General features: G+C 43.2%; 1 protein-coding gene across 1 annotated transcript in view; it reads right to left on the reverse strand.

Moving 5' to 3' along the window:
* Positions 1 to 27,013, reverse strand: part of cped1 (cadherin-like and PC-esterase domain containing 1) — a 36,399-nt gene that overhangs the window by 3,909 nt on the left and 5,477 nt on the right. Inside the window, exons 2-19 of the mRNA XM_033614872.2 lie at positions 23,530 to 23,704; positions 21,442 to 21,536; positions 21,182 to 21,351; positions 19,737 to 19,884; positions 19,200 to 19,327; positions 15,215 to 15,287; positions 13,181 to 13,369; positions 12,779 to 12,883; positions 10,633 to 10,754; positions 10,488 to 10,555; positions 10,003 to 10,189; positions 9,754 to 9,922; positions 2,705 to 2,804; positions 2,480 to 2,616; positions 2,174 to 2,394; positions 1,995 to 2,096; positions 738 to 825; positions 483 to 629 (exon numbers count right to left, since the gene is read on the reverse strand). Of these exons, the coding sequence (XP_033470763.1) occupies positions 483 to 629; positions 738 to 825; positions 1,995 to 2,096; positions 2,174 to 2,394; positions 2,480 to 2,616; positions 2,705 to 2,804; positions 9,754 to 9,922; positions 10,003 to 10,189; positions 10,488 to 10,555; positions 10,633 to 10,754; positions 12,779 to 12,883; positions 13,181 to 13,369; positions 15,215 to 15,287; positions 19,200 to 19,327; positions 19,737 to 19,884; positions 21,182 to 21,351; positions 21,442 to 21,536; positions 23,530 to 23,704 (2,424 nt within the window). The remainder of the gene's footprint in view (positions 1 to 482; positions 630 to 737; positions 826 to 1,994; positions 2,097 to 2,173; positions 2,395 to 2,479; positions 2,617 to 2,704; positions 2,805 to 9,753; positions 9,923 to 10,002; positions 10,190 to 10,487; positions 10,556 to 10,632; positions 10,755 to 12,778; positions 12,884 to 13,180; positions 13,370 to 15,214; positions 15,288 to 19,199; positions 19,328 to 19,736; positions 19,885 to 21,181; positions 21,352 to 21,441; positions 21,537 to 23,529; positions 23,705 to 27,013) is intronic.

Here is a 27,013-nt window from a genome sequence, read left to right on the forward strand (position 1 = left end):
AGTCAACGGAAACAGCTGGTTTTATTTCTTTTTATTTGTTTCATAGAAATGTTTTTTTTTATCTCTTAACAATGTTGAAACAGCTTCATGCTGAGGATGCTGTGGTCTGTGTGGTCCATGCTGCTCCTCAAAAATAAACAGATTCAAATTTAACTTATCTTTAAACACAGGCCTCGGTACATCACTTTTATTTTGGTGTTTTATTTCCTTATTCCAAATAAGTCTCTCTGTAATACTTCATGAGCCAAAGAAGTTACGACAAGTGAATAAAATATTCTCAACTTTGACATTGTTTGGATTTTTAATTTGTCATTTTTCTGTAGAGACTGCACATTAGAAAACAGTTGGTGCACTCTGTAAACTCTGAGGTGAGATTAAAGAGCAGAGGACCGAGTACTGTACCCTGAGGAACTCCACATCAGGTTCTTTATGTTCCTGAGATGAATAAACTTGTTATTATCTGATGTATGAAGCAGCGTTACCTCATGAAAGTGGCAGGCACATCTTCCCTGCAGGAACTCTTTGTATCGACCCATGGTGATGCTGAAGGTGTCGATGACCTCGTACCCATGATGCTTTGCTGTGGTGATGATGTTCTGGTTCTCTCTGTACAGATCCTGGATCTCTGGCTGAAATATCAGATCCAGGTTCAGTCTTTAAAGAGTGTGAGGATAAAGAGCTGTGACGATTAATAATTCTGTTATTGCCGTGTGTTAGGACAGGAAGTAGAAACATACCAGACTCAGAGACCGGATCCCGTCCACAGGAAGATGGAAACCCATCCCCAAAGATTTCACCACCACCAGGATGTCACTGAGAGACTCTCTGAGGAGGAGGAGGAGGACGACGGAGACAGTCACCATGTGTTGTCATAGTAACCACAAATCTGACTTTGATACCTGTGCTGACTGACAGTAGGACTGATAGGATTCAGGAGACCCAACCTTGGTCCAAACTAAGTCAGGTACCTGTAGGTACCTAACCTGGTGCAGGACTCTGGACCCAACCAGAGTCCAAACCAGGCACCTGGATCAGTGCCGGGCTTTAAAGGCAATCTTACATAGTGGCCAAACATGATATTACCACTTCCTGTTCTGTCATGTGACACCCTGCGACCCAAACAGACTTTTTCCCATTGACTCCCATCCTGAACGAGACAACTAAATTAGTGGATCATTTTTTTGAGCATCACAACCCCGAGAAATGACTCCTCCCACTATCAGGGTTTGATCCATTCAGTCTGCAAGATTAAATCGTTTTATCCCCGGTCAAGTTAGCAGAGTGCTAAACAGGAAGTCAGCCGCTCGGCAGGTGAAAGTTCCTGGTGCGGTCATGTTATGGGCCGAATGATATGGAAGATCCAGGTGATTTTATACAGTGGAAATTGAACTTTTTTGGCTTCATGTGTCACTGAGCAACTTTCTGAATAGGGCCCCGCCTCCAACGCTGCACCCAAGTCTCTCATTTATAAACATTGCTTACAGGAAACCAGCGACACAGACGGTGAGGTGGAGCCTGATCGTAGAAACTGTTGAATATTTTTTGGCTTTTGTTCGTACGGACATATTTAGTCTGGGTTTTATAAATGAGACCCCAGGTCTCTTAAAACATCTACGGTCTGAACCCTGAGACCTTAAAGGGATACTTCAAAGATTTTCCACCGGTTATGTATCAAACAGAAACAGCTGAGAAACTGCTGCAGAGATAAATCTGATGACACGGAAACTGATCCCTGTTGATGTTGATCCTGTTGTTGCAGGATCAGTCTCCAAAATAAAAGTGTAGAATCGAGGGTCTTGATGTTTTGGGATCGATCTGCTCACCTTCTCATTTCCTTTCAGTAAAACGCCAAAAACCATCTCAAACATTCTGGATCAAAAGAAACTGGAAATAAAACTTGAAATAATTTAGAATTAAACTCAACTGACTTTAATCAACATGAAAACCTGACTGTCTCGGTTGTCTCGGTGTTACCTGACGTGTCGTCTGCTCACCTGTCCAGCACCTCTCTGACCATCCTCAGGTGGTTGGTGTTGAGCCACTGGACTCCTCCCACCACCAGCACTGTCCGGTTGGAGTTGACCAGAGGTCGTGACCTTCAGAGGAGACACTGGTCAGCACATGATGATCACATGACCTTACCTGAGTCGTCCATCAGAGTGTTTCCCGTCACCTGTCGATCAGCTGCAGCAGCGCCTGTCTGAAAGTGGGTCTCTGCGTCTTCTCCAACCAGAACTGAGGATAGTACGAGTAGCTGACCTGACTCCGCCCCCCGTTCAGGTTCCTGTACACCAGCGTGTCGTGAGCCTTCCCCCAGTCCTCCAGACTGGAGTTGACGCGCTCCATCAGGAAGTACATCATCCCGCGGTTGGTGGAGTCGCCGATGAACAGCACCTGAGGACAGACGGGAGGAGACACGTCCCACAGGTGAGACACCGTCAGGAGGACGCTAGTGTGACGTCTGATCAGCTGAGCTCACCTTCCTGTCCGTCAGACAGTCCTGCAGCAGGAGGCGGTCCACTAATGGATGGTAACAGCTGTCTGGTCGCCAGGCAACCTCCCTCCAATCACATGTCCTGTTGTCAGAGCAGCTGAGACACGGGACAACCCACCGCCCTGGGACAGATGAGACAGAGACAGAGTCAAAGACTGATGGACAGATAGGTTACTGTGTCCTCACAGGAGACAGGAAGTGACATCAGACCTGGGGCGTGTCCTGAGCTGCAGGCGTGAAGTGAACTCTGAGTGTCCACGAGAGGCTGGAGCCCACAGGACAGACTGGGCTGGACCAGCAGTCCACAGTCCTGAAAGACAGAGGGACGGGACAGGGTTAGGACAGGACAGGACAAGACAGGACGAGACGAGACGAGACGAGACGAGACGAGACGAGACAGGACAAGACAAGACAAGACAAGACAAGATGGGACAGGACAGGACAGGACAGGTAAGGATGAGACAGGACGGGACATGCCAACAGGTCCAGAAAGTCAATTTGCAGACGATCACTAAATCACATAAACAACTTATTTACTGAGAGATTTCCCAGAATGCATCAGGAGCATGGTTTTATATCTGAGCAGCTTCTTCTTCTTCTCTTCCTGTCTTCATCATGGACGCCTTCTTCTCCTTCATCACAAATCTGTGGTGAGCTCCATCCTCTCCTGGTCAGAGGTCAGAGGTCAAATAAACCCGACCGGCTCAGCTCGGGGGCCCCGTGGGAGCCGCCACGTCTGGCCCCGACTACAGAGACACCGCCACCACGCACACACACGTCCTCACACACACACACACACACACACACACACACTCTTCTTCTTCTGCTGCAGGTTTTGGCGCCAAGGCGTCACATTCTGCACGGTGGCGTCGCAGCTAGCAACAAAGTGCGACAAGAAAACTTAACAGGGATTTTCTTGTTCGTACCTGAGCTCAGAGTCGGCGCTCAAACAGACGGGACGCTGCTCTGAGATCAGCCGCCGCCACGCCACCACAACACGCCGACACTCACTGAGGAACACCAAAAACACCGCCGCCGCCTTTCATCCCCAACAAGAGGCCGACTGAGAGCTCAGAGAGCGTCACATGGTCACATGGTCACATGACGGAGGCTCCACAAGGGTCCGATGCCTGACGGAGCTCCGGGGAGAACTTTATTGACAACAAACATCAGATCAGAACGAGGTCATTATCATGAACACAACGTGACCTGGACTCAGGGTCGTTTATTAAATATCTCTCACTTTAACTTCATGCTATGCTCCGCAGTGACTCCGACAGTCTCTGATCTGAGGTCCTTTATTGGCCTCTGACCTCTGACCCTTGTGAGCCTGTCCTCCATTGTGAAGCACTCTGCCCACAATCCGGGCGCCATCTTTGAGTCTGAGCTCCATTTCAACATACAAATAAACGAGGTCATGTAATGGTGCTTTCATCAAATTAGAAATATTTCAAAGTAAAATACTTTTTATCTGAAGCCGACCTTGAAGAAGTCATTCATGCTTTCATCTCGTCACGTCTGGATCACTGTAACTTCAAGGCCACTTCCTGTCTGCAGCTCATTCAAAACTCTAAGAAACAAGACCACATCATATAACTCTCACCCTTCGACGCCACACTGGCGTCCTGTAATGTATAAAACTGATTTTAAACTTTTACTAATCCTTCTTAAAGCCCAACATGACCTCGCTCCAACACACATTACTCACGCCCAGTCGCCGCCTGCTCTCCTCAGGTGCGACTCTCCCACCTGTTCCTACAGCTCGCCTGGTTACCAAAGGAAACCAGGTGTTTTCTGTTGGAGCGTCGCCGCAGCTGATCTCCTCACCTGAGGAAGTGAGGTCAGCACACTCAGAGTCTGCGTTCAGAACAAACTTTACAGGAAGGTTTTTACAATAAATCTGTTTTTATCAAATGTATTATTTATTTATTTTCATTACACTCTGATTTATGAGCTCTTATGATCAATGTTTTTATCTATTTTATCTGTCTCATAAAGCACTTTAACTCCACCAGGACGCTGACGTCCTCGCTCCCCCCCTCCTCTGTTAAATGGTATCTCCCAGGCGCACTACATCATCAAACCATGTGATGTTTGGTATTGCTGGATTCCGGAAGCTCTCGACTTTTCAAAAATAACATCGTTTTTCTTTTATTTATTATGTATTTCACACCAGAGCAGCCTAAACACACAAAGCCCACAATCATGATGAGTGGTGACAAGTCATGTCATGCCGTTTTTTGACAGGAAAAGTTAAAGGATTAGTCGCGATCTTATGTGGAGCTGTTAGCGGGGACTTAGCTGGTTTATAAAAGGTAAGAGTCTCACTCCTACCACTATTTTTGGCTGAGATATACCGTCTAGAAAGTGGGATCATAACTTTCACGTTTCATATGGCTTTATTTGGTGATATTTTATGGTGTTTCTGTGTCATAAACAACATCAGCTATCATAATCACACCTGATTTCAATAAGGTACAATGTTTGAAGCTGGCTGAGTGTTGTTTGATCACTGATAGTACTGTTTTGAAGCCGAGTGACCCACTTGTCATTTGGAGCTCCGCCTGGATCTTTTCATGGTAAAAACACTGTAGAATGGTCATACTTTGAGCAGTCTTCTTCAAATTTGAAACAAGTGTTCATTGATAGTGTGCCTACAGCCCCACAGTGTCATTTACCTGCTCAGATGAAGCCACAGACAGTTATTCATCCTGAAACACACTTTTTATTTTATTTTAGGCAAAATCTTCAACTTTTTACTGACTTCAGAGGCCCATTACTCTGTCTCTATATCACCTAGAGTGTTTCTGACACTTTCACAAGAAACTTCAGGGAGTTTTCTTTCTGGCAAGACCTCATGCATGCATGTAGTCAGAGCGGTTCAGAAGCTACAGTCATTTTAATTTGGGTATGTCATTTTAGGCGTTTTTGCTACAAAATGGGGGTGGAGTGCAAGAGGTTAAAAAGTGCTGCACAAATAAAGTTTATTATATTAATAGTTATTATCTGTCAATGATGTAGAGCAGCAGACGTCATGTCACTAAACTCAAACTCATATTTACAGCATGACGTTCTACGTTTTTGTCTTCAAACTATAAACAAGGCTGATTTATTTTATTTAATTAGGCCTGCGGTTTAGTTTCATGTACATATATTAGATTATTATATTAAATGGAAAAACATATAAACTGTATTTTTGTTGTTGTTTCAGGATCAAATGAGTTTGTTGTTTGGTGGTCTATATTTTATTATTTGGCTGATTTGCTGTGGGTTTATTTTATATATTTTATTTTTGGTAAATGGTTTATTTTGTGAGAATATTATATATTTTTTTATATTTTAGTTTTGTTTGTTTTTTCTTGGTGAAAGAGCGATTAAAAGAGCAGATATTGTGAATAATGAAACAGACTCTGGCGAGGACTGAAACCAACATGATGTATTTTATAAAGACAGACTGACATCAAAGATCGCAGCTGATCAGAGGTCGTGTTCAGACACTCTGAGGATCCTCAGAGCTTCTGACTCCGTCACACAGTCAGAGCTCAGGAGTGATTCAGGAAAGTTCTCAGAAACTGTGACCTCAGTGAGGAGGTGTGGTCGACTCTGTTGCTAGGTGTGATGTGATTGGTTGTCAGAGACACGCCCCTCTGTGAGGCTGTAAGGTGTGAGGACACCCAGTGGACATGAGATGAACTGCAGACTGTGACAGTGTCAGTGTTAGTGTGATCACTGCTGATGAAGGTTGAGACAGACTCAACTCATCACTGCTGCTCTGACCTCACATACCTCAGTGATGATGTCATCATTTTGTTTCTGAAATGTGTGCGTCTCCCTGATTAGATTGAGCACACATATATTCTCTCTGCAGGATCTCATCTGTAGTGTTTCATTTCCTCTGTCGTCCAGTGTTTGCAGAATATTTCTGACCTCTTTGTGTTTCTGACATTTTCTCCTCTGATTCAGAATCTCTTAAACTCCTCCTGCTGCTCCCAACAGTTTGTCTCCTCAGGAGCTCTTCAAGGTCTGAGACGCTCTGTGAATAACTTTAATCTTTATCAAGGACCTCGTCTTAGCTTCAAGGGGAAAGTTTAAGAAAACGTCACAAATCCGTCACCAGGAGCGACTCTGTGTACGAGGAAGCTTCATGAATACACCTGGAGTCAGATAAAAAGTTTGCAGTTATGAAACAGATTTTTATTCAGAGCGAAACTGTTGGAAACAAAAAACTCTCGACAGTCAAACAGAAGAAAAACATTTTCTCAGTTTAATATGTGATGGTGATCCTGTGTTTGATCTCAGAGCTGATCTCAGATCTGATCTGACAGGACTCTGAGGAAACCTGGACGATAATCCGATGAAGTCATCAGATTATAAAAGCTGCTGCTTCCTTTAAAGGAGACAAACACAGAGACGTCCTGAGACAACACTGAGGACAGGACAGAGACAGACGGAGAGAGGACATGAGGTCAGACGGGACGAGCCAACAGCTTCACTCAGGTTTGTTCTGCTCCTCCTGTCGTCAGCAGCTTTTGATCTTAACATCAAAGATCAGAGGCCACACTGCATCAGTGGCTCTCTGTTCTCCACAGCGTCACATAAATCACAGCATCACATGAATCACAGCGACACAGGAATCACAGCGTCACACAAATCACAGCGTCACGCAAATCACAGTGTCACACGAATCACAGTTACATGAATCACAGCGTCACACGATCACAGCATCACATGAATCACAGCATCACGCGAATCACAGCGTCACGCAAATCACAGCGTCACATGAATCACAGCATCACAGGAATCACAGCGTCACGCGAATCACAGCGTCACGCGAATCACAGCGTCACACGAATCACAGAGTTACATGAATCACAGCATCACGCAAATCACAGTGTCACACGAATCACAGAGTTACATGAATCACAGCGTCACGCAAATCACAGTGTCACACGAATCACAGAGTCACATGAATCACAGTGTCACATAAATCACAGCGTCACACGAATCACAGAGTTACATGAATCACAGCGTCACGCAAATCACAGCGTCACGTGAATCACAGTGTCACAGGAATCACAGCATCACGCGAATCACAGCGTCACAGGAATCACAGCATCACAGGAATCACAGCATCACAGGAATCACACAGTCACATGAATCACAGCGTCATGCGAATCACAGCGTCACAGGAATCACAGCGTCACACGAATCACAACGTCACATGAATCACAGCATCATGCAAATCACAGCATCACACGAATCACAGAGTTACATGAATCACAGCATCACATAAATCACAGCGTCACACAAATCACAGTGTCACATAAATCACAGCGTCACACGAATCACAGTGTCACATGAATCACAGCGTCACACGAATCAGTGTCACACGAATCACAGCGTCACACGAATCACAGAGTTACATGAATCACAGCATCACATGAATCACAGCATCACATAAATCACAGCGTCACACGAATCACAGTGTCACATGAATCACAGCGTCACACGAATCACAGTCTCACATAAATCACAGCGTCACACGAATCAGTGTCACACGAATCACAGCATGACGCGAATCACAGTGTCACACGAATCACAGTGTCACACGAATCACAGCATCACATAAATCACAGCGTCACACGAATCACAGTGTCACATGAATCACAGCGTCACACGAATCAGTGTCACACGAATCACAGTGTCACACGAATCACAGTGTCACACGAATCACAGAGTTACATGAATCACAGCATCACATAAATCACAGCGTCACACGAATCACAGTGTCACACGAATCACAGTCTCACATAAATCACAGCGTCACACTAATCAGTGTCACACGAATCACAGCGCCACGCGAATCACAGTGTCACACGAATCACAGCGTCACACGAATCAGTGTCACACGAATCACAGCGTCACGCGAATCAGTGTCGCGAATCACAGTGTCACACGAATCACAGAGTTACATGAATCACAGCATCACATAAATCACAGCGTCACACGAATCACAGTGTCACATGAATCACAGCGTCACACGAATCAGTGTCACACGAATCACAGTGTCACACGAATCACAGTGTCACACGAATCACAGAGTTACATGAATCACAGCATCACATAAATCACAGCGTCACACGAATCACAGTGTCACACGAATCACAGTCTCACATAAATCACAGCGTCACACTAATCAGTGTCACACGAATCACAGCGTCACGCGAATCACAGTGTCACACGAATCACAGCGTCACACGAATCAGTGTCACACGAATCACAGCGTCACGCGAATCACAGTGTCGCGAATCACAGTGTCACACGAATCACAGAGTTACATGAATCACAGCATCACATAAATCACAGCGTCACACGAATCACAGTGTCACATGAATCACAGCGTCACACGAATCACAGTCTCACATAAATCACAGCGTCACACGAATCAGTGTCACACGAATCACAGCGTCACGCAAATCACAGTGTCACATAAATCACAGCGTCACAGGAATCACTGTCACGCGAATCACAGCGTCACGCGAATCACAGCGTCACACGAATCACAGTGTCACACGAATCACAGTGTCACATAAATCACAGCGTCACATAAATGACAGCGTCACGCAAATCACAACGTCACACGAATCACAGTGTCACATAAATCACAGCGTCACACGAATCACAGCGTCACACGAATCACAGCGTCACACGAATCACAGTGTCACACGAATCACAGCGTCACAGGAATCACAGAGTTACATAAATCACAGAGTCACATAAATCACAGCGTCACAGGAATCACAGCGTCACATAAATCACAGTGTCACAGGAATCACAGCGTCACATAAATCACAACATCACAGAAATCACAGCGTCACAGGAATCACAGAGTTACATAAATCACAGTATCACATAAATCACAGCGTCACACGAATAACAGAGTTACATAAATCACAGCATTACATAAATCACAGCGTCACATGAATCACAGCGTCACATAAATCACAGTATCACAAGAATCACAGAGTTACATGAATCACAGCGTCACATAAATCACAGCATCACACGAATCACAGCATCATGCGAATCACAGCGATACATGAAGATGCACTATTTGTGTCTTTGCTTTGACTCTGTAATTTCACTGTGTGAAAAACTCGCATAGTGTCAGTGTGAAGACACCTTTAGTCTGAGCAATGATGTGACATAATCACATCCCGCCCCGCCGACAGTCCAGCAGCCAATAACAGCTGACCTACCTGCAGGAAGCTGCACATCACATGATCCCCGAACATGGGCAGACTGGGGCGGCTTTCACGGTACACGTGCACGGTGTAGATCGTCATGACGACGGGCTCCGGCTCGGCAGTGTCTGTCACCAGGATGCTGATCCTGCTGTCTCCAAGGCCAACCGGGTAGTTCGCCATCCTGGACATACAAGGAAACCTTCAGTAGTCTGAGCTGTGAGGTCAGAGGTCAGGGTTCAAGGGTCAGGTGTCTCTTCTCACCTGGGCCCTCGGTGCTCGTCCAGGTGAACCCTGCAGGCCGAGCTGACGGGCTGCGGTCGGATCCGAACCGTCACAGTGTCGAAGGTGACCTCAGCACGATACTCCTTCACCCAGGGGCTGAAGGGCGGAGTCAGAGTGAGGGGGGGGTCGGTGTAGATCTGTCTGAGGTGGGGGTCCACACAGGAACCTGAGAGGACAACAGGAAGTCAGTCAGTCAGCTGTTGGAGCTGCAGCAGAGAGATCATAGAAGAGACGAAGATAAACTCCTCCTCCTCTTCTTCTTCACTCAATCAGTGTGATTCCTCTGCATGCTACAGCAGGAAACTGGACTTAAAAATAAAAGCACTTTGTGTTCGTTCATCTTTTTTTCATCAAACTTCAGAATAAAGTTTTTTTGTCTGCTGAGGACAGACCTGACCCGCGGTCCACATCTGGACTCCAGCTGTCTCACATATTAATAATTACTGAATAGACTATCGTCTCACCTTCAGACCTGTCCTGTGAGGAGGACAGAGCTGACTCCTGATTGGTCCGTTCTTCTGTCTCATTGGTTCTACAGGAAACAGGAAATAAACTTCATCACACGTCTTTAACAACAACAGAGATAAATATCAGCCAACTGATCCTCACCTGTGACTCTGGTTCCTCTGAAGCTCGTAGTGACGACTGATCCTGATCTGAAGATCTGAGACACTGAGGGGACCAGAGGAAGAGGAGGAGGAGGAAGAGGAGGACAAGGTGCTGGGATACAACTACAGAGACAGAGAGAACAAATAATATGATCAGTCATTGTGCTTCACCCCTCTGTGATTCACTGTGGAGTCCCACAGGGCTCCACACTGGGACCACTTTAACTGTCATTATATATATAATGATTATAAATAACGAGTTTACATATAAAATAAAACGTTTCCTCTTGATGACATCATCGTTATGTTCACTAAACCCTCTGTCTGTGCTCTGAGTCCAAACACGAGACTATCAGTTATTATCTGAATACTTTACCTGTCTAAAGAGGAAGTAGTTCACTTACAGTATTTATACTGTGTTTGTTTATGATGACATATACAGTACAGGCCAAAAGTTTGGACACACCTTCTCATTCAATGCGTTTTCTTTATTTTCATGACTATTTACATTGTAGATTCTCACTGAAGGCATCAAAACTATAAATGAACACATGTGGAGTTATGTACTTAACAAAAAAAGGTGAAATAACTGAAAACATGTTTTATATTCTAGTTTCTTCAAAATAGCCACCCTTTGCTCTGATTACTGCTTTGCACACTCTTGGCATTCTCTCCATGAGCTTCAAGAGGTAGTCACCTGAAATGGTTTCCACTTCACAGGTGTGCCTTATCAGGGTTAATTAGTGGAATTTCTTGCTTTATCAATGGGGTTGGGACCATCAGTTGTGTTGTGCAGAAGTCAGGTTAATACACAGCCGACAGCCCTATTGGACAACTGTTAAAATTCATATTATGGCAAGAACCAATCAGCTAACTAAAGAAAAACGAGTGGCCATCATTACTTTAAGAAATGAAGGTCAGTCAGTCCGGAAAATTGCAAAAACTTTAAATGTGTCCCCAAGTGGAGTCGCAAAAACCATCAAGCGCTACAACGAAACTGGCACACATGAGGACCGACCCAGGAAAGGAAGACCAAGAGTCACCTCTGCTTCTGAGGATAAGTTCATCCGAGTCACCAGCCTCAGAAATGGCAAGTTAACAGCAGCTCAGATCAGAGACCAGATGAATGCCACACAGAGTTCTAGCAGCAGACCCATCTCTAGAACAACTGTTAAGAGGAGACTGCGCCAATCAGGCCTTCATGGTCAAATAGCTGCTAGGAAACCACTGCTAAGGAGAGGCAACAAGCAGAAGAGATTTGTTTGGGCCAAGAAACACAAGGAATGGACATTAGACCAGTGGAAATCTGTGCTTTGGTCTGATGAGTCCAAATTTGAGATCTTTGGTTCCAACCGCCGTGTCTTTGTGAGACGCAGAAAAGGTGAACGGATGGATTCCACATGCCTGGTTCCCACTGTGAAGCATGGAGGAGGAGGTGTGATGGTGTGGGGGTGTTTTGCTGGTGACACTGTTGGGGATTTATTCAAAATTGAAGGCACACTGAACCAGCATGGCTACCACAGCATCCTGCAGCGACATGCCATCCCATCCGGTTTGCGTTTAGTTGGACGATCATTTATTTTTCAACAGGACAATGACCCCAAACACACCTCCAGGCTGTGTAAGGGCTATTTGACCAAGAAGGAGAGTGATGGAGTGCTGCGGCAGATGACCTGGCCTCCACAGTCACCGGACCTGAACCAAATCCAGATGGTTTGGGGTGAGCTGGACCGCAGAGTGAAGGCAAAGGGGCCAACAAGTGCTAAACACCTCTGGGAACTCCTTCAAGACTGTTGGAAAACCATTTCAGGTGACTACCTCTTGAAGCTCATGGAGAGAATGCCAAGAGTGTGCAAAGCAGTAATCAGAGCAAAGGGTGGCTATTTTGAAGAAACTAGAATATAAAACATGTTTTCAGTTATTTCACCTTTTTTTGTTAAGTACATAACTCCACATGTGTTCATTCATAGTTTTGATGCCTCCAGTTAGAATCTACAATGTAAATAGTCATGAAAATAAAGAAAACGCATTGAATGAGAAGGTGTGTCCAAACTTTTGGCATGTACTGTATGATGACATCATCATCCAACTGTGCCGTCAAAATAAAACACATATTTTTCACATTAAAATAAACAAATGTTCGTTACCAGCTGGAAACCTGAAGGCATCTTCATCTGTCTCTGAAACTGGAGCAGAAGAAGAAACTCGTTCTCTGACAGACAGACCCCGTGTGTCCCTCTGCAGCCACCGTACTGCGCACACACAGACAGACAGAACAAAACAAATACACTTTAAGCTTCTTCAGCATCTTTAAAAAATTTAATACTTAATTATTTTTTTTTAATCTGTAAACACAAATCTGCTTTAAAAAGATTTTCTAACATTTTTATTTTCTAGAATAAATAAATAAATATTTATTTTTAACAAACTGATATTAAAACATCCTGAAACTGAGAAAAAAAACCTGATCTGAGAAGTTTTTTATTCTATTTCAGATCATTTTAAAAAATAATTTATTTCTTTTCACTGTAAATGAAACTGACTCTCACCTGTCTCCCCTCCGTCTGAGTGTGTGTCTCTGAGGACAGGTGAGTCTCTGAGGACAGGTGAGTCTCTGAGGACAGGTGGGCGTGCGTGGGCAGCAGGAAGTGCAGCGTGTCCTCCAGGATCAGGTCTTTGGTGATCTGTCCGTCAAACGTGTCGTCGCTCAGAGAAGAAAACGTCAGGTCAGTCTCCACCTGAAGAAGAACAGAGACATCCTGCTGACCAATCACAGAGCAGCTGAGGACTCGCTGACCTCTGCTGGACGTTTACCGTCGGTACACCTGAAGGAGAACTGATCTGAGGACAGTCTGTCCACCTGAAGATGTAAAATAATGATATACTCATCATCTGTCAATAAAAGAGGAAGGAGAGAAGGAAGCAAAGGAGGAGGTAGGAGAGATAAGGAAGTCTATCAGGAGGTAGGAAGGAAAGGAAAGAAAAGAAGGGAAGACAAGTTCATGAAGGAAATAAGAAGGAAACGAAGGAAAGGAAAAGACCAGAAGGAAGTAGGAAAGAACAGGACAAATAAGAAAATGAGGAATTAGGAAATGAAGGAGGCGACACAGAAGGCTAGGAAAGGAGAGGAGGAAAGGTCTTAAGGGACAGTGAATGCATCCTTTGTGTTTGCAGATTTGAGAAGTTATTAAAAGATGATGTAATGCTGCATCTCTGCGTCCACACTGACCCTGACAAAGTGCACTATGGGTACCCAGAAGGTTCAGTCATCACAGTCAGAGAGTTGGAACATATGGACGTATGAAGAGACCTGGACACGGCGTTGGAGGCAGGACCTTGTTCATTTCACTCAGAGTTACTCAGTGGTGCATGAAGCCAAGAAAGTTCAACTTCCTGTGTGTAAAGTTCACACACGCATAATCATACCATCATACCAGTTACTGCAGTACTGTCAGTGGCCACTAGGGGGCACTCAGTTCCTGAGGCCCCACAGATCAGGTGCACTGGAGACTTCCCCTGGCTGAGCTGTCTACTTCCTGTTTAGTGCTCTGCTAACCTGAATGGGGGAACAATAATTTAATGTTGACGCTCTCCTAGTGTTCTCTGACTGAGTGAAACGAGTCAATCTAGAGACATTAATAAACGATGGTCCTTTTAATGTCGCTCAGATCTGATCCATTCTGTCGCTGCTCTTCATCTTGTGATGACACACATGTCCTGCACCGTCTGTAAAACGGTACTTGTAACTGACAGCTCTGCTGAGTGGTGGAGCGAGCACACATGCCCACATGCACACTGACTGAAGGTTTCTGCATCAGTTCCTGTCTCACTGTGGGAGAGTGACAGAGCTCATACATGTGCGTCCAGCGCCACACGGACTGACATACGGAAACAGAATCAGACACACGTGAGACTTTATTAATCCATAAACTCAGTAGTTTAACACCCGGGTCAGTCAGTGGGTCAGTGAGCGCGCTCATGGTGCTCCTGCAGGTCAGAGCCTCTGTAACCATAGCAACGGTGACACTGCCTAATCAGTCTCTTCTGCAAATTGTGATTTAACATTTCTCCGCTGCGTCTGGTGAAACACACGTGCAGACAGCAGAGGACGGTGTGTTCACAGAGAGACGAGACAAAGTGTCCAGGACTGAGTCTCTGAGGGACACCACAACCCTCGTCTGTGTGATGATGATGATGATGATGGGATGATGATGATGTTCTTCAGCTGCTTCACTGATCACAGATCAGCTGTGATCGTCACAGGAACAACACACTCTTTATTCTGTTTCAATAAGTCATCATCATCATCTTCATCTTCATGTGACAACAAACAGGCTCCTGCTCAGGGTGTTTTCAAAATAAAAGCAGGACAGAGATCAGAGCTCAGTGTGTTTATAGTTATTACACTGAGTCACTGTGGTTCTCAACCTGAGGGTGGAGACCCCTCTGACAGGTCACATGACTGACGGACACATCTGTCCTCTGTCTGAACTCGTCAAACATCAGCTGGTTTCATTTGTTCTAATGAAACAACCTGAAACACCATGTGTCTGACAGTGTGTGTGTGTGTGTGTGTGTGTTACCTGGACGACGACAGGTGTGACGGAGCCGCTGAACAGCAGAGTGAAGGTCAACAGCTGGTAACACAACACACACCTGAAACACAGTCAGCTATCAGTTAATGATCAGTCAATAATCCATCAATAATCCATCAATGATCCACCAAGGGTCCATCAATAATCCACCAATAATCCATTAATAATTAATTAATAATACACCAGTAATCCATCAATAATCCATCAATGATCCACCATTAATCCATCAATAATCCACCAATAATCCATCAATAATTCATCAATAATCCATCAATAATTAATTAATAATCCACAATTAATCCATCAATAATCCATCAATGATCCAGCAATAATCCAGCAATAATCCAACAATAATCCAACAATAATCCATCAATAATTCATCAATAATTCATCAATAATCCATCAATAATTCATCAATAATCCATCAATACTTAATAATACATCAATAATCCACCAATAATCCATCAATAATCCATCAATAATTAATTAATAATCCATCAATAATCCACCAATGATCCATCAATAATCCACCATTAATCCATCAATAATCCACCAATAATCCATCAATAATTCATCAATAATTAATTAATAATCCACAATTAATCCATCAATAATCCATCAATGATCCAGCAATAATCCATCAGTAATCCACCAATAATCCACCAATAATCCATCAATAATCCACCAATAATCCATCAATAATTAATAATCCATCAATAATCCACCAATAATCCATCAATAATCCATCAATAATTAATTAATAATCCACCATTAATCCACCAATAATCCATCAATAATCCATCAATAATTAATTAATAATCCCCCATTAATCCATCAATAATCCACCAATAATCCATCAATAATCCACCAATAATCCATCAATAATTAATTAATAATCCATCAATAATCCACCAATAATCCATCAATAATCCATCAATAATTAATTAATAATCCATCAGTAATCCACCAATAATCCACCAATAATCCATCAATAATCCACCAATAATCCATCAATAATCCATCAATAATTAATAATCCATCAATAATCCACCAATAATCCATCAATAATTAATTAATAATCCACCATTAATCCACCAATAATCCATCAATAATCCATCAATAATTAATTAATAATCCACCATTAATCCATCAATAATCCACCAATAATCCATCAATAATCCATCAATAATTAATTAATAATCCATCAATAATCCACCAATAATCCATCAATAATTCATCAATAATACACCAATAATCCATCAATAATCCATCAATACTTAATTAATAATCCATCAATAATCCACCAATAATCCATCAATAATCCATCAATAATTAATTAATAATCCATCAATAATCCACCATTAATCCATCAATAATCCATCAATAATTAATTAATAATCCATCAATAATCCACCAATAATCCATCAATAATCCATCAATAATTAATTAATAATCCATCAGTAATCCACCAATAATCCACCAATAATCCATCAATAATCCACCAATAATCCATCAATAATCCATCAATAATTAATAATCCATCAATAATCCACCAATAATCCATCAATAATTAATTAATAATCCACCATTAATCCACCAATAATCCATCAATAATCCATCAATAATTAATTAATAATCCACCATTAATCCATCAATAATCCACCAATAATCCATCAATAATCCATCAATAATTAATTAATAATCCATCAATAATCCACCAATAATCCATCAATAATCCATCAATAATTAATTAATAATCCATCAGTAATCCACCAATAATCCACCAATAATCCATCAATAATCCACCAATAATCCATCAATAATTAATAATCCATCAATAATCCACCAATAATCCATCAATAATCCATCAATAATTAATTAATAATCCACCATTAATCCACCAATAATCCATCAATAATTAATTAATAATCCCCCATTAATCCATCAATAATCCACCAATAATCCATCAATAATCCACCAATAATCCATCAATAATTAATTAATAATCCATCAATAATCCACCAATAATCCATCAATAATCCATCAATAATTAATTAATAATCCATCAGTAATCCACCAATAATCCACCAATAATCCATCAATAATCCACCAATAATCCATCAATAATCCATCAATAATTAATAATCCATCAATAATCCACCAATAATCCATCAATAATTAATTAATAATCCACCATTAATCCACCAATAATCCATCAATAATCCATCAATAATTAATTAATAATCCACCATTAATCCATCAATAATCCACCAATAATCCATCAATAATCCATCAATAATTAATTAATAATCCATCAATAATCCACCAATAATCCATCAATAATCCATCAATAATTAATTAATAATCCATCAGTAATCCACCAATAATCCACCAATAATCCATCAATAATCCACCAATAATCCATCAATAATTAATAATCCATCAATAATCCACCAATAATCCATCAATAATCCATCAATAATTAATTAATAATCCACCATTAATCCACCAATAATCCATCAATAATCCATCAATAATTAATTAATAATCCCCCATTAATCCATCAATAATCCACCAATAATCCATCAATAATCCACCAATAATCCACCAATAATCCATCAATAATCCACCAATAATCCATCAATAATTAATAATCCATCAATAATCCACCAATAATCCATCAATAATCCATCAATAATTAATTAATAATCCACCATTAATCCACCAATAATCCATCAATAATTAATTAATAATCCCCCATTAATCCATCAATAATCCACCAATAATCCATCAATAATCCATCAATAATCCATCAATAATTAATTAATAATCCATCAATAATCCACCAATAATCCATCAATAATCCATCAATAATTAATTAATAATCCATCAGTAATCCACCAATAATCCACCAATAATCCATCAATAATCCACCAATAATCCATCAATAATCCATCAATAATTAATAATCCATCAATAATCCACCAATAATCCATCAATAATTAATTAATAATCCACCATTAATCCACCAATAATCCATCAATAATCCATCAATAATTAATTAATAATCCACCATTAATCCATCAATAATCCACCAATAATCCATCAATAATCCATCAATAATTAATTAATAATCCATCAATAATCCACCAATAATCCATCAATAATCCATCAATAATTAATTAATAATCCATCAGTAATCCACCAATAATCCACCAATAATCCATCAATAATCCACCAATAATCCATCAATAATTAATAATCCATCAATAATCCACCAATAATCCATCAATAATCCATCAATAATTAATTAATAATCCACCATTAATCCACCAATAATCCATCAATAATCCATCAATAATTAATTAATAATCCCCCATTAATCCATCAATAATCCACCAATAATCCATCAATAATCCATCAATAATTCATCAATAATCCATCAATAATCCACCAATAATCCACAACATCCCTCAGCTGCTGCAGGAAGAGATCAGACTTTCAAAATAAAACAAACAAAAACAGGACCAAAGGAGACATTAACACAGTTCCTGTCAAAATAAAAGTCTTTTTCTCATTATAGAGTTTTTCTGTTCATCAAAGTGAGGATGAGGAAGCAGCGTCCCGCCAAAGTAAAAGTCTAGAGAAATGTCTCTGCTTTCATTGATGCAACACGTTTTAGAGACACAAAAAAATAAATAAACAACAACATTTCTCCTGACGTTTACTTTGAAATTCATTCAATACTTCCTGTCTGGCTATTCAGAGTTTGAACTTCTAAAACCTGAATTAAGCTCACAGAGTTCATCACACCTACAGGAGCCCTTCAGAATAAAACACAGTCTTCAGCGGGACTAATTAATCAGAGAAACTCTGAACGACCTTAATGAGATCAATCAAACTGATGCAGCTGATTGGACAGTGGACTCAGGTGCTGATGATTAAAACAGGAAGTACAGAGAGGATGATTTACCCGTTCATTTGTTGTTTCTCATTGGTCAACATGGCGGCCTGCAGCACCTCACCTATCACCTTCTTCACCTGCCCCAAAGCCTCATGGGAGGTGGTCGGGCCCACCTGCTGCAGCAGGAAGTTCCTGAGCTGAGAGGTGAAGGTGAGACCAGCAGAGACCAACAGAGGGCGGCAGAGACCAGCAGAGACCGGCAGAGACCAACAGAGGGCGGCAGAGACCAGCAGAGGAAAAGGTTCAGTTCATTCAAAACACAAACTCACATAAATAAAATAATACGTAACAAAATAAGTAAGATAAAATAAATACAAGCAAATAAATAAAAAACAAAATTAGTAAAAGAAAACTGATAAAATCAAACAAATGAAACAACAAAAAATAAAAAATAAAAGAGCAAATAAAACATAATAAAATAAAATAAATTAAAAGCTAAATTAATAAGAGAAAAGAATATTGATTCAAAAAATAAACAAATGAAACATAAAAAATTAAAACAAAATGAATAAATATGATAAAATAAAACAAATCCAGGTGTTCTACCTTTGTGGGTCGTCCCTGCTGCTCCTGATTGGTTGTTACCACACTGATGTCATGCAGGAAGGAAGTAAGTGGCTTCATGGAGGTCACCAGGATGTAAACATTCACCATGGCAACCAGAGCAGGAGGTGGAGCTCCAACAGGTGAGTGACTGTCAGACAATAGAAGAGGAACAGTTCTCAGGAGATCAGGTGGAGCTCACCTGTGATATCCTGTCAGGTGGAGCTCACCTGTGATATCCTGTCAGGTGGAGCTCACCTGTGTCAGGTGGAGCTCACCTGTGATATCCTGTCAGGTGGAGCTCACCTGTGATATCCTGTCAGGCGGAGCTCACCTGTGTCAGGTGGAGCTCACCTGTGATATCCTGTCAGGTGGAGCTCACCTGTGATATCCTGTCAGGTGGAGCTCACCTGTGATATCCTGTCAGGCGGAGCTCACCTGTGTCAGGTGGAGCTCACCTGTGATATCCTGTCAGGCGGAGCTCACCTGTGTCAGGTGGAGCTCACCTGTGTCAGGTGGAGCTCACCTGTGATATCCTGTCAGGCGGAGCTCACCTGTGATATCCTGTCAGGCGGAGCTCACCTGTGTCAGGTGGAGCTCACCTGTGATATCCTGTCAGGTGGAGCTCACCTGTGATATCCTGTCAGGTGGAGCTCACCTGTGATATCCTGTCAGGCGGAGCTCACCTGTGTCAGGTGGAGCTCACCTGTGATATCCTGTCAGGTGGAGCTCACCTGTGTCAGGTGGAGCTCACCTGTGATATCCTGTCAGGCGGAGCTCACCTGTGTCAGGTGGAGCTCACCTGTGATATCCTGTCAGGCGGAGCTCACCTGTGTCAGGTGGAGCTCACCTGTGATATCCTGTCAGGCGGAGCTCACCTGTGATATCCTGTCAGGTGGAGCTCACCTGTGTCAGGTGGAGCTCACCTGTGATATCCTGTCAGGTGGAGCTCACCTGTGTCAGGTGGAGCTCACCTGTGATATCCTGTCAGGTGGAGCTCACCTGTGATATCCTGTCAGGCGGAGCTCACCTGTGTCAGGTGGAGCTCACCTGTGATATCCTGTCAGGCGGAGCTCACCTGTGTCAGGTGGAGCTCACCTGTGATATCCTGTCAGGCGGAGCTCACCTGTGATATCCTGTCAGGTGGAGCTCACCTGTGTCAGGTGGAGCTCACCTGTGTCAGGTGGAGCTCACCTGTGATATCCTGTCAGGCGGAGCTCACCTGTGTCAGGTGGAGCTCACCTGTGATATCCTGTCAGGCGGAGCTCACCTGTGATATCCTGTCAGGTGGAGCTCACCTGTGTCAGGTGGAGCTCACCTGTGATATCCTGTCAGGCGGAGCTCACCTGTGATATCCTGTCAGGTGGAGCTCACCTGTGTCAGGTGGAGCTCACCTGTGATATCCTGTCAGGTGAAGCTCACCTGTGATGCTCTGACAATATTCTCACCTGTCGCCTCCCACTGAGTCCTCAGGAACCTGAAGCTTCTGACTGATCGATCCACAGGCATGTGGCCTCATGGGTAATTCAGACCCTGTCAGGTGTGAGCGAGTGTAGAAGTGACAGAGACCTCCACCTGCATCAGAGAACGCCTCCATCACCCCCGGCAACAGGTTCACCTGCAGACACAGAGACACAGGTGAGTCCACAGTGACTCAGGTGACGTCATGTGACCATCAGTCAGTCTGTGGCGCACAGGTGAGTCTCACCGTCTGATGGTGCTGCACGTGAGAGAAGGAGATCCTCCTCAGACAGCTTCTCTCCGAACTACTGAGACACAGCAGCAGGCTCCACCCACTCACACCTGGAAACACACAAACAGGAAATTACACCTGAAACCACACCTGTAACCACCGAGACACAGACAGGAAGTTACACCTGTAACCACACCTGTAACCACGGAGACACAGACAGGAAGTTACACCTGTAACCACGTCTGTAACCACGGAGACACAGACAGGAAGTTACACCTGTAACCACACCTGTAACCACGGAGACACAGACAGGAAGTTACACCTGTAACCACAGAGAATGAATCACTGCTGCAGATTCTTCCTCTGCAGCCAACTGTTGATGTAACTGAGTACATTTACTCAGACATTGCAGTTAAGTAAAATAAGTACTTTAATGGAGTTTTCCCACAAAACACTGCAGTCGTGTTTCTGACCCATCAGTTTTTTCCAGAAACTGATGAACAGAGTATTTGTACCCTGTGGTGTTTGTACTTTTACTTTATATCAGAGTACTCCCTCCTCCTCCGTCTTCTTCTGCTCCTACACTATTTATTTAGATGAGTTTAAGGACGTTAAGTTAAAATGAGCACTATGAAAGTAAAGAAAAGACGAGCAGACGGATTAAAGTTCAGCCTCTCACTGCGTCTCACAGTCAAAACACAGAGATGACGACATGAACGTTGGTCTGAAACATGTGATTAAAGTTAACAACCTTTATTTCAGCTCACTGTCGACAGACGCAGGGTAAAGCTTAGACAAAAAAAGAACAGCAGACACAAAGAGGGAGAGAAACAGGAAACACTTTGACCAAATATGGAGACACACACAGAGGGAACATGTGGAAGTGATTGTGGAGGAAACAGGAAAGGCTCTGCTGTGAGCTTTGGCTCAAGACTCCACTGTTTTGGTCTCTGCAGAGAAGTTTCTCCAACAACACAGAGGGAGACTGCAGAGGACCAGTAACACCACAGTTACACACCAGTAACACCACAGTTACACACCAGTAACACCACAGTTACACACCAGTAACACTCAAAACCAGCCGCCACTGCCCGTCAACAAAAACAAAGACAACTATGGTTAAATGTGATAAGACCAAAGGACTGGACGGAGGCCATCATCAAAAATGCTCACATGTGCAGCGCACACTTCATATCAGGTTAGGGAAAAAGTATTTCCTGTTGTAGGGATGAATAAGGTTATGTGTATTAAGGGTTATCATGTCCACCTCATCAGAAACTGGGGAGGGATTAAGAGGAAGATTGGATTTCTCTGCAACGCTAACTTTTTAGCACATTAGCTAACGTTAGCTTCCATAGCAAAACAAACAAGTGTCGACCTCGGAACCATGTGACCACAGAGGGTCTGTCAGTGATGGACTGAACCATGTGAGTGAGGAGCAGCTGCTCTCTCTGTGATTTATGAGGTCATAAAGACTCTTTCTTCTTCTTCACCTGCTGGTAGGAGCATTAGGCCCCGCCCCCTCTGTTTACACACCTGTTGTTTATGATGTTTTGGTGGGTTCAGAGTCAGAGTGTGTTTCAGAGGACAGTTTGTTGATGAGACGTTTTCAGACACTAAATAAAGACCTGATTTCTGACGGGCGTTTTAAATAAAGATTTAAAATGTTTTTATGAACTACAGTTAAACTTTCTGCTGTTTCTGTTGAACAAAGCTTTAAACTGTGTCTCCATTTTGTCCTGCAGCTGCTGACAGGAAGTCTCCACCCTGCAGGACACACATTAACACACACACACACACACACACACACACAGTAAAGTGTTTCCTGTGGCCTCAGATCTGTAGAGACAAACATCAGTGTGTCTGAACATGAATCAAACTTCTGTGTAAATGTTTAGAAACTTAATGATGTAAAAACAGAAAATATCAGTTTGATTTTTACATTTATATATTTGTTTCTGTTGAGAATAAACCTGTCTGACTACAGTTCCCATCAGACCTTGGTGAATGTTATAATGTGTCTCAGTCCAGGAGTTGCAGCCTTTGTATTTTTCACATGTTCACTCATTTAAATATAAAAACAGCAGCGTGTGTGATTGTTACCATGATTGGTTGTGAGGACGCTGCTGGTCTCAGCGTATCTGGACAGTTGGACCTGGTAGTCCAGGTTCTTCAGGACCTGCTGGTACAGCTGGACCTCAGGGTCAGAGAGCTGGTGACGACCTGTCAGAACCACGGCCCGCCGCCGCCGGGGGGGCTGCTGGGACCAGACCTGGACCTGAGGAGAGACGCGATGCTTGTTATTCACCCTCCTGACAAACCCCCAGCTCACTGTCTGATACCCTGTGTTAGCCTAGCTTAGCACACAGACTGGAGGCAGAGGGAAACTGTTAGCCTAGCTTAGCACACAGACTGGAGGAATAAAAAAAGCGACTGCTGCTGCAGAGTGATTGAAATGATGATGATGTGTCAGAGGTCTGACTTCTGTCTGCTGCAGGTTACTGACAGGAAGGAGACACAATCTGAGCTGTTTTTTATTTGTCTTTTTGTTCACTCTACATGAAGGATCTTTTTCCTGTAAACATATTAAAGACACAAACAGCTGATGTTCAGTCACTGATAATCTTCGTCTCTCTGAGCTGAACCAGTCTGCAGCTCCTCAGCAGTAAAAACCACACGTAGATTCTTCAGTCTGAACTCTGGTCAATCTGTCAGAGCTCACTAACTGTTTCCATGTGAGAGGAAACGTGGACGCTCCTCCTCCTGCTCCTGCTCCTCCTCCTCATGTTTCCATCACACTGATCTCTGTGGGTCAACAGACTCTGAACTGACTCCAGCTCTCTCTTCTTCTTCTTCTTCTTCTTCTTCTTCTTCTTCTTCTGAGTATAAAACAAACGTCTGTTCATATCAGCTCAGACTGAAGCGTCCACTCAGATGACCACAACAACAATTATAACTTAATGATATCGGTGGAACAATGACGTAACGGCATGTTAACACACAAGCTGCAGATTATCCTGCTGACCTGTTATCACTTTAACATCACACAGAGAAACTAAGAGGAAACCAGGGTGTGGGCTCATGACGTGACGGAGTTAGGAGAGTCTGACACTCTGTGACGGGGCTGTTGTCAACAAATTTTATTCATACTTATGAGTCAAAATTAATTTAATCCTCGTGGCTGCTGAAGAGGGCCGACAGAGGGCCGGCAGAGGGCAGACAGAAGGCCGACAAAGGGCCGACAGAGGGACAGCAGAGGGACAGCAGAGGGCCGACAGAGGGCCAACAGTGGGTCGACAGAGGGCCGACAGAGGGCCGATAGCGGAACGACAGAGGGCTGACAGAGGGCCGATAGCGGAACAACAGAGGGCTGACAGAGAGCCGAAAGAGGGACGATAGCAGGACGACACAGGGCAGACAGAGGGCCGACAGTGGGCTGACAGAGCACCGACAGGAGGCAGACAGAGGTCCAATAGTGGGCCGACACAGAGCGGGCCGATAGTGGAACGACAGAGGGCCAAGAGAGGGCCGATAGCAGGACAACACAGGGCCGACAGAGAGCCGAGAGAGGGCAGACAGAGGGCCAACAGTGGGTCGACAGAGCACTGACAGGAGGCAGACAGAGGTCCAACAGTGGGCCGGCACAGAGCGGGCCAACAGAGAGCGGGCAGAGGGCCGACAGAGGGCCGATAGTGGAACGACAGAGGGCCGAGAGAGGGCCGATAGCAGGACCACACAGGGCTGACAGAGAGCTGAGAGAGGGCTGACAGAGGGCCAACAGTGGGTTGACAGTGGGTTGACAGAGCACCGACAGGAGGCAGACAGAGGTCCGACAGTGGGCCGACACAGAGCGGGCCGACAGAGAGCGAGCAGAGGGCCGACAGAGGGCCGATAGCAGGATGACACAGGGCTGACAGAGAGCTGAGAGAGGGCCGACAGGGGTTCCTCTAAACTTCTCTCATATTTTCGTTTAAACAGAGGAAACATACTTTAACCACACGTCCCTGACAGTACCCATGAACCTTTACTTTGATGCAGGACCTGTTCCTGTTACAGCAGTACTCTGACTGTGTTGTGTTAGTTACTCTGGAGCTGAGTACTCAGTGTGTCTCTGACAGAGCGGCGGTCTGCAGTTTGACATTTAGGATCAGATGTGTGAGAGACGAGACAGAATGAGACATCCTGTCCTGCAGGAGTCAGAGGAGGAGGTGATGAAGACGAGGACGGAGCTTCATCCTGACCTTATGTCTGCTGTTTGACTAACACATGATCCTCAGGATGATTTACAGGTATGACACAGGATTATCACGCTCTGCATGCTGCGACACTTTAGTTGACAGCTCAGAACAAACTCTGTTTACTTTTTAATTTCACTGATTTATTGTTTCAACAGGAAGAATTTAACTGATCTAAATAATCAGCCATGTTGTTATGTGTCTGTAATACACTCTGTTAACATGTTAACATGCTGCTCCTCATGTTTCAGACATGAATGAGTCAAATCAGGAGTTCAGCTGTTTGAGATATTTAAACTAAAATATGTTGAACAGATTAATATCAGCGTTAATGATCAAATATAAAGTGTTAATGTGCTGAAGATTTAACCTGATCAATCATTTTAATCACCTGAAATTAAACTGACTGTGTGTGTGTGTGTGTGTGTGTGTGCGTGTGTGTGTCTCAGTGTGTGTGTGTTTCAGATAACAGGGTCTAAATATAAGTCCTGAGGGATTCAGTGACAACAGCCAACAGCTCCTGTAGCCCCGCTCACTCTGACCTGCTGCCAGTCACTGTGACTGTGTAAGAACTCATTCACTCATTCACTGTATAATGAGCTCATCTGCAACATAAAAAACACTTTCACACTCCAGGTCGATAACTAAACATCTGTTGGCTGAAAAATAATATTACAGATACAGGCCACACACTCTGTGTTAATATGTATCGTGTGTGTGTATGTAAGTGTGCGTGTGCATGTGTGCGTGTGTGCGTGTGCTGTAGTTCAACAGTGACACTGCTTTGACAAACTGAGCCTTTAAACGTCGTCACAGTCTCTGATGGAAGACATGAAACACCAGAGAGCGTCAGTTAGTCTGAAACCACAGAAGAAGAAAGTTCCCCTGCAGACAGACAAGGAGCGCTCTGACATGTTTGTTTGTTGACTTGTTGTTGTTTACTCCACTCTGTGTGTGTTTCAGTATTCAGATCAGATCTGAGGTCAGTTCACAGACGCTGGCAGTCAAACTGTTTCCTGTCTGACTTCTTCACACTCTCGCAGAGACACTGAGGGACTCAAACGTGTCATTAAAATAATTTAATGTTTATATTCTTTATTTTAACACGTCGGCCATTTCTGAATCATTTTAACGAGTTACTGAACCTGAGAAATTTAGAGTTTGATTTAAGTACAGAAATAAATCAGTTCAACTGATAAACATTCAAATCATTCAGTCATTAATCAGTCATGATAAACATGTAAAGAATAAAGTCATAAAACATAATATTAACTTCAGTTCTGTTAAATAAGTTCTTGTTGTAGTTCATGTTAAATGACCTGATTATTGATTATAGATTAAAAGTGTGAACC

Source organism: Epinephelus lanceolatus, chromosome 23 (genome assembly GCF_041903045.1).
Source record: "Epinephelus lanceolatus isolate andai-2023 chromosome 23, ASM4190304v1, whole genome shotgun sequence".
Classification (NCBI taxonomy): domain Eukaryota; kingdom Metazoa; phylum Chordata; class Actinopteri; order Perciformes; family Serranidae; genus Epinephelus; species Epinephelus lanceolatus.